The 17,876-nt window shown below is 27.6% G+C and overlaps 4 protein-coding genes across 6 annotated transcripts; 2 read left to right on the top strand and 2 right to left on the bottom strand.

The window, feature by feature from the left end:
• Positions 1-26: 26 nt before the first annotated feature.
• Positions 27-5,573, bottom strand: LOC113376899 (PHD finger protein 12). 2 transcript variants are annotated; one of them, XM_026616989.1, is made up of 12 exons: positions 5,414-5,573; positions 5,249-5,343; positions 5,099-5,179; positions 4,739-5,035; positions 4,406-4,608; positions 4,284-4,349; positions 4,037-4,137; positions 3,451-3,525; positions 2,711-3,371; positions 2,090-2,649; positions 1,725-1,918; positions 27-727 (listed from the first exon to the last, which is right to left on the bottom strand). In XM_026616989.1, the coding sequence occupies exons 1-12, from the start codon at positions 5,459-5,461 to the stop codon at positions 589-591; spliced, it is 2,520 nt and encodes an 839-aa protein (XP_026472774.1). In that variant the 5' UTR covers positions 5,462-5,573; the 3' UTR covers positions 27-588. The 2 variants fall into 2 exon arrangements, with proteins under 2 accessions (XP_026472774.1, XP_026472775.1); XM_026616990.1 differs by having other exon boundaries at positions 4,284-4,343.
• Positions 5,574-5,679: 106 nt separating this feature from the next.
• Positions 5,680-6,399, top strand: LOC113376725 (actin-related protein 2/3 complex subunit 4). Its single transcript, XM_026616756.1, has one exon. The coding sequence runs from the start codon at positions 5,782-5,784 to the stop codon at positions 6,286-6,288; it is 507 nt and encodes a 168-aa protein (XP_026472541.1). The 5' UTR covers positions 5,680-5,781; the 3' UTR covers positions 6,289-6,399.
• LOC113376724 (ubiquitin fusion degradation protein 1 homolog) lies at positions 6,372-8,311 on the bottom strand. Of its 2 annotated transcripts, XM_026616754.1 has the most exons (7): positions 8,181-8,311; positions 7,848-7,968; positions 7,456-7,610; positions 7,236-7,384; positions 7,036-7,159; positions 6,717-6,908; positions 6,372-6,645 (listed from the first exon to the last, which is right to left on the bottom strand). In XM_026616754.1, the coding sequence occupies exons 1-7, from the start codon at positions 8,181-8,183 to the stop codon at positions 6,493-6,495; spliced, it is 897 nt and encodes a 298-aa protein (XP_026472539.1). In that variant the 5' UTR covers positions 8,184-8,311; the 3' UTR covers positions 6,372-6,492. The 2 variants fall into 2 exon arrangements, with proteins under 2 accessions (XP_026472539.1, XP_026472540.1); XM_026616755.1 differs by lacking the exon at positions 8,181-8,311 and having other exon boundaries at positions 7,848-7,974.
• Positions 8,312-8,427: 116 nt separating this feature from the next.
• Positions 8,428-11,210, top strand: LOC113377480 (protein NipSnap). Its single transcript, XM_026617821.1, has 6 exons — positions 8,428-8,606; positions 8,688-8,876; positions 10,279-10,354; positions 10,435-10,527; positions 10,586-10,853; positions 10,940-11,210. The coding sequence occupies exons 1-6, from the start codon at positions 8,563-8,565 to the stop codon at positions 11,086-11,088; spliced, it is 819 nt and encodes a 272-aa protein (XP_026473606.1). The 5' UTR covers positions 8,428-8,562; the 3' UTR covers positions 11,089-11,210.
• Positions 11,211-17,876: the final 6,666 nt, after the last annotated feature.

Below are 17,876 nucleotides of genomic sequence, written 5' to 3'. Positions count from 1 at the left end.
TATTTTTGCGCTAAATAAAATTTATATTGAAGATACTTGACTTTATCAATAATCATTTAGATCTATGACTGTGATAAGGCGAAATTGACATATCTTACTTCATAAAATCAAGATGATACTCAACCGCACTTTGTTTTTAGTCCAATGTGATTTTATAATGATGTTTACAAATCTACATAAGAAAACCTATGATCCTTTACAAACAATTAAACCAGTGCTTAGTTATTAATTTTGTTTATGACCTATGTAATGAATATAAGTCTGATAAAGATAGAATTATTGGGGCTGAAATACTGTTATTTCTGGCTGTATATCACCACTGTTTAGAATACCTAATAAAAAGAAATGATACAAACTAGGCATTACCCTTATAAACAACTTGCCAGAATTATCTAAGGCATTAATAAGTTAACATAGATTTCAATACTTACAATTTATTTGTAAAAATACTATTGTGTATATACTTGTAAAGTTACATTTTTCAATAAAGGAAATTTTTATTAGAGATGGTTGATAATTTGACTGGCTGAATTAAATAATTTAAATAATATTAATTTCATATAGATGCAATTTTATGTTATAGACTTACTAAACTATTGCAAAAATAAATGGCAAACAACCGAATTTCAGTATAGATCCATGTGGTACTAATGCAGTTCCTTCCCATCCTGCTGATAAAGGTGCTTTGGCAGAGCACCCGCATAAAGTAGGCCTCGCCGAAGGTAAGCTTGAAATACAAGATATATATTTTTAATAAAATTATTTTTATAATAGTTTAGGAGGGTGAATAAAATTTTTGAAAGATCATAAAAAAAGGCAAACAAAATTTTTATTATTTTTTTATGTTATTTATTAATTAAAATTTTAGTAACTCTAATTAAAATTAATTAAATGATTAGTAAATCTGAAACGGGGTGGGGTGGTCGAAACGAAAAAAACAAAATAACAACTGCCTAAAATAAAATCATCTTTTTGTTACAATTCCCGAATTTTTTTTAAATAGCATAGCAGTGTATACAAAGAAGACTGTAAAAATTTCAATTAAATTGGTTAGTCTTAACACATCATATGCAGGACGAGTAAAAATACCCGTCTTGAGGACTGGTGGTTATCAGTGGGTCAAGTATTTTGACCTGTGAATGAATGGGACTAACTTTAAAATCGGTCTACATATGTTATTGAAAGAGTAAGCAGTTTTTATTTAGTTTCAATCAATGTAGTTTTTCATGGTTTATTTTAGTATTTCAACATATATTTAACACTTTCCACTCGCGGCCTCTGAGTCGGAAGGGTTAATTACTATCAATACGTTAATTTAGTACATTTCCTTTATTTCTTTTCCTTGAAAGTTTTCACCTGGCCTCTTTGTTTTTATACATCAGTAAAAACTATTATTTATTTTAGTATTTTGATTATTTGCAATATAATTTTTTTTTATAATTTAAATCCTTTTGATTGGCAATATATAAAGGTGTGTAATTTAAATTCAAGAGTTTATGTTTAACAAAAGTTTTTTTTTCCAAGCTGGTATATTTAATTACTGGAATTCCTTCCTGGGAATTTGCTATCCATTCATAGTGTGTCAATTAAGTACATGACAAATAAAAACGATAATTGTAACTAATATTCATGTTTGTCATAGTTTATGAAATTATTATTCAAACTACTAAAAAAGCAATTTTTCTTATGAAATCCAATCAACAATAACAAATTATTGCACTTACCATTTCTGTTTATCACAGTTCACTTCTTTTCCGGTTCTGTTAAGAAGACCAGCAATTTCCAATATTTGTTTTTGACTTGTATCAGTAACATCAGAGTCATCGTCATTATGTTCAGTTAGGTCACATGAAAACAACTGACCATTCACCTCAGTTCCATGCTCAGAATAATTTAGAAGCTCAAAATGTCGAGATACCTGCAATTAGGTAAAATAATATATAATATATTAGTTAAAATGTGTGTATGTGTGTATATATATATATACATTTATATATACATATATATATATATATATATATATATATATACATATATAATGCTAAGAATCATTTGAAAATGTTTTCAATAATATCAAAATTATAAAAACCTCATCGTAGAATATAACAGCATGTCTGGTTGAAATATTATTGCAGTAACCAAATGTGGATAGTTGCACATCGTTACCAGGACCTGAACCAATAGTTAAACTGCGATACCTCATCTTCACACATTTTTCATCCAAAGTATTGGAATCAGTAAACCATTTAGAACCATTGAAAATATCTTTAACATATTTCAAAACAGCTCTCACACCAATATTAATGTCCGTTTCCTTCTCAGGTGTTACACGTGAAGCAGAATTCAAAGTTGTTTTAACTGGGGGATTGTTACTCGAAGTTGTCATACCAACATTTCGTTCTTCATTATTTTTTTGCTGATTTTCATTATATCTATTGTTAGAAATATTGCCTCTGTATACTTTCTGCGGACTACTAAAATCTTTCGATATTCTCTCAATGTCAGCAGCAGTTAGAAGTTCACTTGGTAAAGTTACATTTTTATGTAAATTTTGTTTAGGATATACATGTTCTGCTATCAAATGATTCAATCTCTGGTAAGCTAATAACTTTATAACATCTTCATTTAATTCATTCATATTTAGGTTAACTGTAAATTGATCAAAATTGTAATCATTTATTCAAAATTCAAAAAGATTTTCATAACTTACCATTAATGGAAGCACTTTTTATATCATTCAATATAAGATTTGTCATATCTTTCCAATCACAATCACTTAGTTTATTTCTTTTATTTGGTGGTTCTGGATTTACAGTATCAATAACCGTTCGTTTTATTCCTATAGCCGCCTGCCCATGATTCTGATCAGAACCCATATCTTGTTTTTCAAAGTTATTTTCAACTAAAATTTCATTTTCCCCTGTGATAGTTTTATTCTCACCTATATCATCCACTTGCACTCTATTTTCAGAATTATTTTGTTCTAAATCCTTTTCTATATCTGACCTTTGTTTTGAGTTATTCAATGACTTTTCTATTAATTTTCTTATTTGAATTTCATCTGTTTTTCTAAATACTAAAGGTTCGTGGCTAAAGCCACTATTATACAATAACTCAAATCTTCGAATATCACGTATACTTGGTTGCAAGTGAGGCCTATTTTTATAGTGATATTTTATCATTTCTGGGATGCGTATCCTAGATGGATCGTTTATTAATTTAGTTTTTATTCTAGTACGGAAAGGACCATTCTCTGTATAAATTCTCCTGAGAAAATCAGTCTTTACTGTATGTTGATCCACAGGACCAGAATACTTATTCCATAAACGTAAACGTTCTGTAGCTGAAGTTGATGATACTAATTTCCAATCCTACAATTAATAATAATATAAATAATAATAATGAGATATCTATAATGCATTCCAAAATTAAAATTTCTTCTATACTCACAATCAATTGTTCTGGATGATTAGGACACATCCAAATTCCAGAAGGAATTGCTGTCATAGGTGGATCCAAACAATCCTAAAAAAATAATAAATTTAATAAGACTATTTTCTATATAAATATTCGAGCATAACTTAAATAATCCTCTGCAGGGTATATAACAAGCCATTTTGAAAAACAATTGTTCAAATCATACTCCCTCAACACTACCAGGGTCAGATTTAAATAGGAATACATGTCTGACAATCGTCTGATGATTTTGTATTTTAATGTTATTTTTTCAAATTCGTGAAATCTGCCAATTACTTCATTGATTAAAACGATCCTAGTTAAAAAAAAAATTGTAATAAAATGTTAAATGGGTTTATTTACTTTTAACTTTTCAATTCCAAGTAAAAATTTTCCAAAATATATTTCATAATGAAACTACATCTTTAAATTGTTATTGCAAAAGTTGAAATTTTTTGCAATGAACTACATCCTTAAGAATTAAAAAATTAAAAAATGTAGGAATACAAATTATGTGTGTAGTCTCTTAAATTGGAGATTTGAACTAACAAATAGTAACCTACTTAAAATTATACCGTACCTGATGAAAATATAAAGGACAATAGTCACAAGCTAGCAATGGAGCCTTTCTACAAGATTTTCCACACTCATAGCAAGTTCTAACTGGCAAAGCTACAACTCCTAATAAAATAAAATAAAATAGTAGTTTTTATAAATAATTTTGGAATTTTATTTACACCATAAAAATCTTAATTACTATACATCATTTTAACAATAAATGAAATAACACACATGAATACTGTAATTATTACTATCAATCAACTCACCTGAGGGATCCAATTCATGAGGCTTACGAGCTGGTCGTCCACATCTTCTACCATTCCTAGCTTCAACTAAGATGAAATAAAGCAATACAAAAACAATTACATTTAATATTATTTCATTTTACCTTTATCCATTCCCGGAAACTGTATTGGCACAGTTAATTCTCTTGGTAGTTCAAATTGTCTTGGATTTAACAAACTTGCTGCTTTTATTAATTCATCCATTAGAGAATGCCGTTTTTTTTCAGTTGGTTTATCTTTATTAACTGTCGATGGCGGTTTCATAATCACATCAGCTTCTGAATCAGCTAGATCATTATTTTTTTGTCTGAAATTGAAATAATATAATTAGCCCAAATTTTCAATACATAAATGCAAATATTTTTGCAATAAATATTTGAAATAAATAAACAAAAAACATAATTTGAATCAATAAAAATAATTCTTTGTCAACTCACTTTTCGTTCTCTGGTTTACCCAACAAGGGTGCAACAGCTGCATTTATAACTTTGAGATCATCTTCAATTTTTTTCTTCATATCATCCCTACCTTGATTTAGTGTTGGAGATAATGAGCGAGAACGATTTTTTTGTGAATCTGGAGGTGGTGACACTTTATTACTGGCATTAGCTGAAGTTGTTGTTAAAGTTTTCAATGTTCCTGAATTTGTCATATTTGATTCTTTTTTAAGTTGTTTACATTTATGACAAAGCCATTGACCATCTGGTATATCAGATTCTTCTAATGGGGGATCACTAAAAGCAAAAAATGAATAAATGTATATCTGCATATATATTTATAATAAAATTAAATCTTACTGGCAAGTAAGGTGAAAACTAGATGGGCATTGGTCACAACAAATTAAGGCACCACCTTCTTTGCAGGCATCACAAGCATTGCTAAAACAATACATTTATTATATTTGAGTAAACAATAGTTTTTTTCCTTTTTTGATAAGGCATTCAAACCGATTATGAGCTTTTCCATAGCGCTTATAGTAAGGGTGTGATGTTGTCTTCTTCGCCTTTTCTTCATCAGGAGGTCTTATTAGAGCTTGTATCAACTTTAAAAAAAAATTATAATATTGTAAGTTTAAAGTAAATAAACTATTTAAGATTTATAAATTCACTTACAGGCATCAAACTGCCTGGAACGTCGGAATCATGATTGCTTTTTGACATTATGTTTATGGTTGCTATTATGCCCTTATACTTTGTATCGCATTACTTAAAAAAAGCTGAAAAATTATAAAAACAAGACGTTTGTTAATTTCATTGTTGAATCTTTGACACAAGCATTATCGGGTATCTGTCAATTGAAAATAGTGCCATTACATTTCTTCACAACTATTGGCAGTACGTATTTTCGAACATATTACTAACTTCAGTATAATGTTAGATGACAAATTCAAGCGAAACTGTCAAAGAGGTGATAAGTTAGGTGTGGTTCAGGTTAACAAAATCCTAATATTCGGAGTGAAAGTTTCTATATTTCTATTAAAATGTCAGCAACTCTTAGGCCATATTTAAATGCTGTTCGTCATACGTTGACGGCTGCTATGTGTTTGGATAATTTTTCATCTCAGGTTGTGGAAAGGCACAACAAGCCAGAAGTAGAGGTTAGAACAAGTAAAGAACTTTTGTTAACGCCCGTAATAATCTCAAGAAACGAAAAAGAAAAAGTGCTAATTGAGTCATCTGTAAATTCTGTTCGTGTAAGTATTGCAGTAAAACAAGCAGATGAGATTGAGAAAATTTTGTGTCACAAATTTATGCGATTTATGATGATGAGAGCTGAGAACTTTATTGTCTTGCGAAGAAAACCTATTGAAGGCTACGACATCAGTTTTCTTATTACCAATTGTCATACAGAGCAAATGTACAAACATAAATTAGTGGATTTTGTAATACACTTTATGGAAGAAATTGATAAAGAAGTAAGTGAAATGAAGCTGGCAGTCAATGCACGAGCAAGAATTTGTTCAGAAGAATTTTTGAAGAGATTTTGAAATAATGCCAAACAATTTGTTATAACATTGTTTATAACGTATAAGATAGTGTTAAGAATGTAATTCAAATTCATTTCCCGCGAAGGTACAGTTAGCATAAACACAATATGTATATATATATTTCAATTTTATTTCAATATTATTATTATTTTATTTCAATATTATGATGCATAAATACAAGTTATAAAAATTATCTTACAATATCTATTTTCGAGTTTTACGTAAACTAAAACCTTCGCCAGAAAAGGCCTCAAAGGGGTCATCAACATTTGATTCTTTAGCTTTAGGTTTTGAGTTTCGCATAAATCTTAATGTTCCAATTTTGTAATCATAATCAGGTATTCCTCGAACATAAGTCTGTGAAGTTATATTTAAGTTTGTAGATAATAAAAGCATTTTTATATTATATTTAAATTTATTGTTCTTACCTGTTTTACTATTGTTTCTGACATTCCAGAATCCTTTCGTTTTTTACCATCTAAACGATTTCCTTCTCCTTTAAATGCTACAAAGCCTGAAGACTCTGGCATTAATTCTGCAGGATCTAATTCTTCATTCGGTTCATTGGCTGGAACAGACCTCTCTGGTTCTGTGTAACCAACTGGGGCTGAGAATTCCACCTTCATTCAATTTTTATTAATAATTAATATAAAAATATGTAAAATCTTTACTAGGATATGCCAGCAAATTTTGAATCATGTAAAAGTAACCCGATCTTAAATCACAAAATTAATATTAATCACTAACATTCATATCACACTCAATTATGCTAACAGCATTTCCTGGTTTTGTTTCTAGCACACACATTTCATAAATTCGCTGATTATATTTGATGGCAATGACGTCACCTGTTGTCAAGCAAGCAAAACTTCTAAAATGATAAAAATACAGTTTAGTTTGTTAAATAAAATTAATTCTAATTTTTGATAATATGAAATATGCTTTACCTCAAACCATTTTCTAATACTGCCTTTGGATTGGTAATATCTAAGAAATCTGGGGATTGAGGTTGAAATCGTGAAAATGTGGCTACAGGCAAAGAGACGCTTTCAATTTGAAGCAAATCACCTTCTTCCAATAACAAATTATGCATCATCTATTTAAAAATAGAAGTACAATAAATATATACAAGTAGAAAAAAAGTTTCGGTAAGATCAAACTAATTACCCAGTATGGCAAATAAACTTTTCCTTCATCAGCAACAAATTCCAGAACACCACAGTGTGTAATTCGAGCTGTTTTTTGATTAGTCAATTTGAAAAGCATTGGATATACTATATTTAATCTTGTTAATTGGTCAAGTGCCGAGGGAGGCATTATTACTAAAATTGAGAAAAAAAATTAAAATAATATCATTTTGAGTTAATACGTTACCTGAATTTAACAAATGCATCTCAAAGATAAAATGTAATAAGACAAAATTTTGTTATAACATTAACATCTACTCAATAAATAAACTGCATAGATATAAACAAAACAATGCATTCAAATTAGAAAAATGTCAGTCACAACATTTTATTTCTGAGACATATAAAGTTATAAATATAACATTTATATACTTTTTCCACCACGTTCTACATCTTGTCGTTCATTGCCTGGAAGCATAGAAACTGAATAACATCTGTAGGATGTATTGAAAGGTCTTGGAATCTCCGGTAACATGTTGAACCCAAACTGAAACTATAATTATAAAATGGACACTTAATTCTCTCAAAATCATTCAGAATTTTAGTAAACATTTTTGATTATTATTAGTTGATTAGCATTAGTTTCTCTTATTATAAGTAAGATCTATTAATATTGGCAATTGATATATATTGCATATATTTCACATATAGCAAATTTGAAAATACATCAAATTAAGTTTGAAAAATATTTATTAAAATTCTAACCATGGTTATTGAATTTTAGTCACTGGTTAGAAAAAATTTAATACTGTATGTATGAATATTCGGATCTATTTCACAAAAATTTCTTGTTTTTATTTAAATGTTTTAAATAAGTCAAATCATGTTATACTGTCAGCTGTCAAACGTGTAAATGAATAGTTATTGTATAGATGTCACTACTGTATCACACGGCGCACGTGAAGACGACAGGAAAACGACATAGCATAACATAGAGGGCAATAATATATTATTTCATTGGACGAAAAATATCAACAATCAATCCGTCAACTGTTGATAACCTTCAAGAGTCAAAAGTCAAATTAGATTCGCATTGCACAAAAAAAACTAATAACATAAAAAACATTGAGACGTTAATTACAAAAAAATGTTTAAAAAATTACTTTGTAAACGGTCGCTGAGTCACAGCAGGTACATCGATATTGTTTGTATTCCTACAATACCATTTCTTGAAATAATATTAGAATGTGATATGACAAAATGTTGTTTCAGATTTCTACATATTTCAAATTCCAAAAATGTAGAAGCGTCAGATAAATCATGGCTTAGTAAATTATTGGTAAGGCGGATAGAACCTACGAAGGAATCTCACAGCCGAATGCTAAGTGATAAAGAAGTTGTATATGCCCTTCATACTCATAACATTCGACCAGATAGTGTAGATAAATATATGAAGAATTAGTAAGAACTTTTAATTAATAAGAAATTAATATCTTTATCTCTCGTAAGTTATAATCATATAAAAGAATCATATATTAGTAATAGTATCTTGGAATCACTTCTCAGCCAAAAGGTATTTTTAAGTTATCTTTTGTTACTTCGAAAAGTGACAGATAATTCCAGGGTCAGAATAAATTTTCTAGCATCATTGTAGAGCATCATATTGTAAACCTTGAATTTGGAAACTAATTTATGTAACTTTAAATTTTGTTATCATAACTTTATGTTCGATGTAAATAATGAAGTTCTATATCATTCAGCCTATTCTGTTTCCTATTTGAAACTATTACTGGTAATATTTTTGTTTTCTTCTTGCTCAATTAAATGCTTCACTAGATTCTCATTAGAGAGGTGTTTCTGAATGCTCCATTAGATCATCCATTAGATCATCATCAGAAAGGTTTTCCTGGTTGCTTATCTATTAGATCACCATTAGGAAGGTCTTTCTGGCTGCTCCACCAATTAGATAACCATTTGAAAGTTCTTTCTGGCAGTTCCTTTAGATCACCATCAGAAGAGTATAGCAAATAATGAGGTTCTATATCATTCAGACTGTTTCGTTTCCAATTTTCTACCATAAAATGTTATTTTTATTCATATTCGAAATCACTATTGGTAATATTTTCGTTTTCTTCTTGCTCAATTAAATGCTTCACTAGATTCTCATTAGAGAGGTCTTTCTGAATGCTCCATTAGATCACCATCAGAAAGGTTTTCCTGGATGCTCCTCTATTAGATCAGCATTAGAAAGGTCTTTCTGGCTGCTCTACCAACTAGATAATCATTAGAAATTTTTTTTTTTTGGCTATTCCATTAGGTCACCATCAGAAGTATATGTAAATGAGGTTCTATATCATTAGGCCTATTCTGTTTCCTATTTTCTACCATTCTTATTTTGTTCATATTTGAAATCACTACTGGTAATATTTTTGTTTTTTTCTTGCTCAATAAAATGCTTCACTAGATTCTCATTAGAGAGGTCTTTCTCAATGCTCCATTCATCAGAAAGATTTTCCTGGTTGTTTCTCTATTAGATCACCATTGGAAAGATCTTTCTGGCTGCTCCATCATTTGATAACCATTACAAAGTTCTTTCTGGCTGTTCCAAAGTTAGATCACCATCAGAAAAGTTAGCTGCTGTTTTTTGAACTATTTTTTCGACATCTTTTCTATTAATCTCATATAAATTGGTTTATTTTGCTAATGTCATCACTTTTACCAAATTAAGTTTCCAAAATTAGCTATTTTTATGTCTATTATATATGTCTATATAAGTTTAGTCTTATAAGTAACTAATATGAATTTTTATCTTAATATTAATCAATTTTGAGAATATTAATGTTTTTAATAACATTTATTTTAGCAAAACGACTGTAGAATTGGTCAATTCAAAAAAACAAAATTTAAGTTGTGAGTTAATAGGTTCTTGGACAGTGCAGGTAAATACATAAATCTAAGTTTTCTTAAATTTTTATATTATGAAAAGTTGATTATATGAAGAAATAATTTAACACTAAAGGTTGGTGATTTGGATCAAGCACTTCATTTGTGGCGTTACACTGGTGGTTATGAAAGGGTCGACCAAGCAATTTGTGAATTGGATAGCGATACTGTAATATATTCATAAATAAAATTTAATTAAATAAATATAGACTTAAGTGTTTTGTTAGGAATATGTAAAACTGACAAGCGAGAGAGGAAACTACTTAAGATCAAGGCACTTGCAATATTTGCTATCCTTCAGCTATTGGCCTGCCTTGGAATTACGAAAAGGGAATAATATGTATGAAATTCGTTCGTACAGTTTAAAGCCTGGAACCATGATAGAATGGGGTAATAATTGGGCACGTGCTATCAATCATAGAAGAAATAATGATGAAGCTTTTGCTGGATTCTTTTCTCAAATTGGTAGATTATACAATGTGCATCACATATGGTGTGAGTAAAATTTAATTTTGATTATTATTAACCCATATAGTTAATGTAGACAATTGTTTAATATGAACTTACATCTCATGTTAAAGGTTACAAAGATTTGGAAACCAGACGCGAAACGAGACAGAGCGCATGGAGGTCGCCTGGTTGGGATGAATGTGTAGCATATACCGTTCCCCTCATCAGAGAAATGCATTGCAGGATATTAAAACCAACCGATTTTTCTCCCACTAAGTAAAAGAAATCTATAAGAGTTTACAAAACAATTATCAGCATTTTTAATCAATATAAAAATAAATTAATTAATAAACGCACTGGATAGTTTGTTTATTACTTAATAATTTGATGATCATTCATAGCAAGGGCTCGTATTTATAGAAAAACAATACTTTTTCTTATATATTTCCTTTAATTAACTAATTCAGGAAATATTAGATTGAATTTATTCAATCAATTGTGAAGGTTATAAATAAAGTAGTATATACGTTTATTTTGAATTATTGAACTTGGTTATATAATATAAAATATTTAATAGAACTTTTATATACAACATTTACTGTATTCTATTTGTACACATTTAAAATGAAATAAATATATTTTATTAATGAAAGTATAAGTGAATTTAAATTTTTATTTTTACATAAAAGACAATGTTTGGACTAAGAAATGTTGTTCTAAATTTATCTATGTGCAAGAACAATGGTAATATTTTGCAATTGTTTGTTTCTACAATAATAGATTTAACAACTAAAACTAAATACTTCCATTATATAACGCATCAGCACTCATAAATATTTAATTTGATTTTCATAATCTCATATAAAATTTGTGAAACCACAGTATTAACTACACTAGAGCATTTTTAGTATAATCAAGTGTTACGAAAGATTTATAAATCTTTAATAATATAAACCATATATAAATTTTATGAGTTATTGTAATCTATTGCTTGGTGTTACTAAAATTTATTATGCAGCTAGGAATATAAAATATAAAAATCTGAAGTCATACATCTATTTTATCAGATAATATTAACGTACATATTATATACTGACGAACATACACGCTTATACGTATATACAAAATATACATAATTTCTATATTTGGATTAATGAAATCATGGAAATATTGAAGTTGTTGGACCACATAGTGATGTTTTGATAGTTAGTCAGTCATAATGACCATCTGCATTCAACATGTTGGCATAAAGAACTTTTCTATTAAGTACTAAATCATTTCTGGTGTTATTCAATAAAATCAAATATTATTGTCTGCAATAAAAACATCACTATGTATACCGACAAATCAACTCTATTTAAACCAGACAATAAATTAAATTCATATTTACTGCTAAAAACAAGCAGATCGCAAATACTGCACAAAATCTTATTTTTAGTCTCGTCAATATTTAATAACAAATACTGACAAATTCTGGTGAATATGTCGAGAACCTGGCAATGCAATTAGTGATGTACAGGATTAAAAGATTGATGTTGAAAATGCAAGAAAATTGCACTAAAAGTTGCGTGAAAATTTTAATATTTATGATACCAATCACGAAATAATTGTATCAGTACGCAAACGCGGAGCCAGGCGCCTTACATATATAATTATAAATTATACCTTTTTTATGTGATTAAGATGCAAAAATTTGCCCAACTTTTACTTAATTCGCGTTAGTACCCGGGACTTTTGTAAAAAACTTGTTGCATTTGTAGCATATTAGCACTAGCGCTAGCACTAAAATTCTATGTTTGAATTTTTGAAACAAAAAATAGTGCATTTTTACGGCTAAGATATTCAAGTTTAATGCAGGGTTTATATTTTCTTCATTTTTATACAATACATATAAATATTTGTACAAACATTGCATACTGAAAACAGGAATATAAGTTCAATTAATTATATGCAAAATGTTAAGTATATATTTAACAATACACAATAAATTGAACAATCACATTTAGTAAACACACACACATGTATTATATATATATATATATATATATATATATATATATATATATAACATGCAAATATTAGCATATATACTCTGTTTCTGGAGAAACTTATTTCATAGATTTAAATTACAGTCGCGTGGAAATGGTGATATGTCTCATCATCAGTGTAAATTCTTACAGCTAAAGTAAAATTATATAACACATTATAAAATACAATTATAACGTTCTCTTTATCGGGTTTTAAATTTATTTCTTCATTTAATTGATTTCTTTTCATATTTTCTCCCTTCATTTCAGTCATTTAAATTATAATGATAGATACCCCTTTAGCTCTGGGTACTTATAATATTATTTTTAAATATTCCTACATGTTCCCATTCCATTTCACATATACAGAGCATTACGACAGAAAGTTGATAGTTTACCTCTAATTAAACATAATTTAGAGTAAATGTTACATAATGTGTTAAAATATATACTTCTGCTTGAAGAATGTTCTGATATGAGACATATTACGTTCTCGAAACGTCTAGAAAATAAAGTTCATGCAAAAAACAGAGCATAGTGTAGTCAAATTCACATATTTAAAATTCACTTATATATATATATATATATATATATATATATATATATATATATATATATATTTACTGAGACGATGTATCTTATATATAAGTCAAATTGACTTTGAATATGACAGAATAATTTATATCATCAGTAGATATCAGATATTGGAGTCTCACGATCTTTATTAACTCAAAGGCATCTGAAGATATACTTTCTTGTAAAAAATCTTGTATTTTATATACATTATTCGTATTACACTGCAGTAAATGTTAGTGTTAATTATGTACGATGTGCACATATATGATGTGGGACTACAATGTCTAATAGTGATGTATCGCCTTAGAAGAATTTATTCATAAATCTCAACATCCAAATTAATTAACACACATATATATATATATATATATGTATTTTTTTTTTCAGATATTGATAAATGAATTGATAAAACAAAATCCTTCTTAAACAGGCATCCATCCAAATAATAATAATAAAAAAAACTAAATTATGTTTCTAAAAATAATTTCGTTTTGAGTCCCAATTTGACTCTTGTTCAGTGAACAAAACACACAAGTTATTTAATCACAAAACAAAAAATATTCAATGAAAATAATACTTCAACAACAACAATGTTAGTGTAAAGAAATAAGAGATATTTAATTCGACAAACCAAATTAAGATAATAATGTCGACTATCATGCATTAAAGGGTTCAATAACAACCTGACACTGTTAGTCTTGTCCTAACAATGTACTAAAAATAATTATATTTAGAAACATAATTTTGTTTTATTATCTGGATGAATGCATACGCATAAATGTGTGTGTGTGTGTTTATAATTTTATGAAATTATTGCAAGAAATGAAAATAATTAAAATAAAGTTCTCATTAATATGGCAGTGAAATAATGTTTTCAATTTGCATTCATCATCAAATTTATCAACTAAAATAATCGAAGTTAGTGACAGCAAAAACTCTTAGGATTGAAATCAAAAACTTTTCTTTAACATCACTTTTTTTTAATTTGGCAGTTTACAATACAATTTTATTAATTGTAATTTTAATAATTGGCCATCAGACATTTATTAGAGAAAACGTAAAATATTTTCTTTGCTTTTGTAATTACATTGAAAAATATAATTTTAGCGACAGAATTTACACTAGTGTGAATAATTTTGTTGTGTAAAATAGAATAAGTTATTTATACATTCCTGAGCACACAAAATCCTAAAATTTATCTTCAATTTTGTTATGTTTATTAGAATTGTTTGAATTAAGATCATCCATTTAGAAAAAATAAAAGGAACGAAACAGAATAAAATATTTTTCACAGCACAACAAGAAAAAGCGTAACAATGTATACTTCCAAAAGCAAAAAAATATTTTCATCAAAATGATGTCCGTTACTTATAAGTATAATTGTTAATGATGAAATAATAACAGGTTTAAAATAATGAATAAATTACAATATTGGCATTATTTAATAGAATTATATATCAAATGTTATATAAAGATCACAAAATATTATTCTAAATCAGGTCAATTTATGAATGAAAAATACTTTTTACATTGTCCAAGCTTTTTGTTCATTCAAAAACGAATGAATTTCAGAAAATGTTAAACTATTTCTGTCCACAATTTAAATCTTATTTCAGTCAACAATATAACATAATTATTAATATTTGCTGTAGACCAAATCGATTCTTTAATGAGAACAAAAATACAAAAAAAGTAATATCATTGGACGATGTACAAGTATTATCCCTTGTAAATTTATGCCCTCTCTGGTTTAAATTTTGATCGTATCTGTTTTTATTAAGTCGACAGCGCAATCTGAATTTTGTAACGTGATTCAAAAAGTTTATAATTTAACAATCTTACAAACTATGCTGAATAAGAAAATTGAAACATCAATGCTAAAACTGTATATTGATAGTATTAACAAATCTTTACAGGCTAAAAACAATACAAAATATTTAAAAATTTTGTTATAAACTAAAATATATACTTATGTACACTGAGGCGCAGTCATTTTTTAACTATCCTCACATTGTGAGAAAAAAGGTTTTGTTTAGTATAGAAGCTCAATGAATCGAATTTAAATATAAATATTTATATAAAGCTTTTATACAAAATGACAATGTACGAGAAGTGGGAAAAAATCTGAATATTTCTTCATATCGATTTGCATAAAAAGCAAATAGTGCAAATGAGCCATGAGGAAGATTTAGAAGTGATGAATCTTTAAAGGAGTATTCTGGTCTAGATGTACAAATTATATTAAATTTTTGAAAAGCCATGAAATATATATTCGAATAATATTTTTATAATAATATAATATAACTTATTACTTAATATTTTGAGCATGTGGAAACAAATTAAAATTAAAAAGAGTCAAAGTTGTCTAAAAAGTGATAAGTGTGGGATCTCATCAACAAATTGACATGTGACTATACGCACGATTTCAGCCCTCCAAATAAACCGAATAATACATATATATATATATATATATATATATATATATATATATATATACATACATACATATATATAGTGTATATATATATATATATATATATATATATATATATATATATATTAATAATCTAGAATAATTATATTCAAGGACAAGTTAAATAAAAGTTTTTTTTAAAAATTGCGACCGTCTGAAGAAAAAAATCCACATCCAACCAATTTTTTTCGACATTCTCAATTAAAAAAAAAAAACAGAAAAAACCTGAATTCGAAGATCAGTAGCTCTTACTAAAGAGAAGTCTCTCAAAAATGCGAGTTTCGAGAAAACGGGTTTGAAGTTTTGCAGAGGAAGTAAACAGAAGAGGATTATCATGATCAAACAGCTATATTTCCAAAAATAATTTGAATTTTGTAAATTCCTTTTGTACACATATTCTTGAAGAGTTATACTTTGAAAATATATATAAAAAAATAAAATCAATGTTTAAACCTTTCTAGGCCAGAATAGCCCTTTAAGTGGGTCATTGCATTCAAATTATTTATAAGCAAATTAAAATAAACGTCACTAAGCAGAAAAATAACAAAGTAAATTTTCCTGATTTTATAATGATACTTCATTTCAAATTCGTAATCTCATTTTTTATTCGGCATCAAATCTCATTTCAGAATTATAAGATACTTCAATGCCAACAAAAACCTGCTTATCTGTTACAAATATTAATCTGGACACCATAATTAGGCACACACTATGGTTTTAATAATATAGTAACTAGTTGTAGTGTATTCTAGCATGTATCTAATATCATATGTTATATAATGTCAATATAAGTATTTACCAGAAATATTTTAATTATCGAAAAAAGAATTTCTTTTATCTGATTTTCTTAATAAAACATAAGATGTCACATACCATTGATCTAATGGCATTTTATACTTCAATATGTTAAATAAATTATTTTTAAGCAATGACCCATAACTGGCTAATAAACAAAAGAAGTTGTAATTGACCAAAGGCATCGAAAAAATCGAGCATATTTTTCTACTGTATTCTTTCTTCCTTATACAAAGCACTTCAATTTTAAATTAAAAGGGATATCTGGTGTATTGCATAATAATTACCTTATATTTTGTGTTATATATATATACATATGATATAATAATTTAGGCATTTAAATTCAATGTGCTTATTATGTTTTCTCATGATTAGTTCAGCAATATATATTTTTATTTGACTATAATCAAATCAACAGTGTGGATTATCCTTAAATTTATCTTATCTTCCATTTAATTTGTAAGATGGTCCTGCAAATTAGTTTTTATTAATAAATTTCTGTAATAAGCAGAAGCAACTAACAAATGGCAAACTAAATAATAATTGTTATTGTGACCGCATGATTAATTTCTATATATATTTAGGTAACCTCCAGGAACAGATGATTATGCAAATAGTGAGTGAGTTCAACTAGGTGTTTTCAGAAATCTAACCATGAGCAAATCATTTGAAATTTGTGCTATAAAACAGTTTCCATCAACCGAGTTCGTATGCAGTACCATATCAGTCATCGTTTCATCATTTTATTTAAAGTTTTTAAAATAAAACATTTTTTTTTTTTCAAATTACCGAAAATAGTTAGATTACTTAATATTTCCAACATAATACAGTGGTATCCCGACTTACGAATGACCTTACATACGAGTGTTTCGAGATACCAGCCGCCAAAGAAGCGACGTCAGTCTCGACGGGTTTCGGAAAATTTCGGCAGTTGTAACAATGATACACCATAGAAATATTTTGTATGTTTTATGATAGTAAATTATTTTATAGTTAGTCATTTCAATTATATATTAACATTAATTGTGTAGTAACGATTTACCCACGCGAACATAGCATAAATTATTTTAACATTTAAAATTATGATTATACATTAATAGTAATTGTACAGCTATATATGTTGAGTTCGTGTTTTTTTGTTTTTTGTACATTTACAAAATATTATGCAATGTCGCTTAAATCAAATAGTGAAATTAT

Source organism: Ctenocephalides felis, unplaced genomic scaffold (genome assembly GCF_003426905.1).
Source record: "Ctenocephalides felis isolate EL2017-DRISC unplaced genomic scaffold, ASM342690v1 CF-g0.4_SCAFFOLD_01886, whole genome shotgun sequence".
Classification (NCBI taxonomy): Eukaryota; Metazoa; Arthropoda; class Insecta; order Siphonaptera; family Pulicidae; genus Ctenocephalides; species Ctenocephalides felis.
This window is presented reverse-complemented; position numbering and strand designations above follow the sequence as displayed.

Coding starts and splice junctions, on each gene's coding strand:
- LOC113376724 (XM_026616754.1), bottom strand. Junction 7,160..7,235: donor GTATTAGAAAATGGTTTGAG/GTAAAGCATATT, acceptor TTATCATTTTAG/AAGTTTTGCTTGCTTGACAA. Junction 6,646..6,716: donor CAGAAACAATAGTAAAACAG/GTAAGAACAATA, acceptor ATAACTTCACAG/ACTTATGTTCGAGGAATACC.
- LOC113376899 (XM_026616989.1), bottom strand. CDS start 5,461: ATGTCAAAAAGCAATCATGATTCCGACGTTCCAGGCAGTTTGATGCCT. Junction 5,180..5,248: donor TATGGAAAAGCTCATAATCG/GTTTGAATGCCT, acceptor GTATTGTTTTAG/CAATGCTTGTGATGCCTGCA. Junction 3,526..4,036: donor GTCCTTTATATTTTCATCAG/GTACGGTATAAT, acceptor TTATTTTTTTAG/GATTGTTTGGATCCACCTAT.
- LOC113376725 (XM_026616756.1), top strand. CDS start 5,782: ATGTCAGCAACTCTTAGGCCATATTTAAATGCTGTTCGTCATACGTTG.
- LOC113377480 (XM_026617821.1), top strand. CDS start 8,563: ATGTTTAAAAAATTACTTTGTAAACGGTCGCTGAGTCACAGCAG. Junction 8,877..10,278: donor GATAAATATATGAAGAATTA/GTAAGAACTTTT, acceptor CATTTATTTTAG/CAAAACGACTGTAGAATTGG. Junction 10,355..10,434: donor TAGGTTCTTGGACAGTGCAG/GTAAATACATAA, acceptor TTAACACTAAAG/GTTGGTGATTTGGATCAAGC.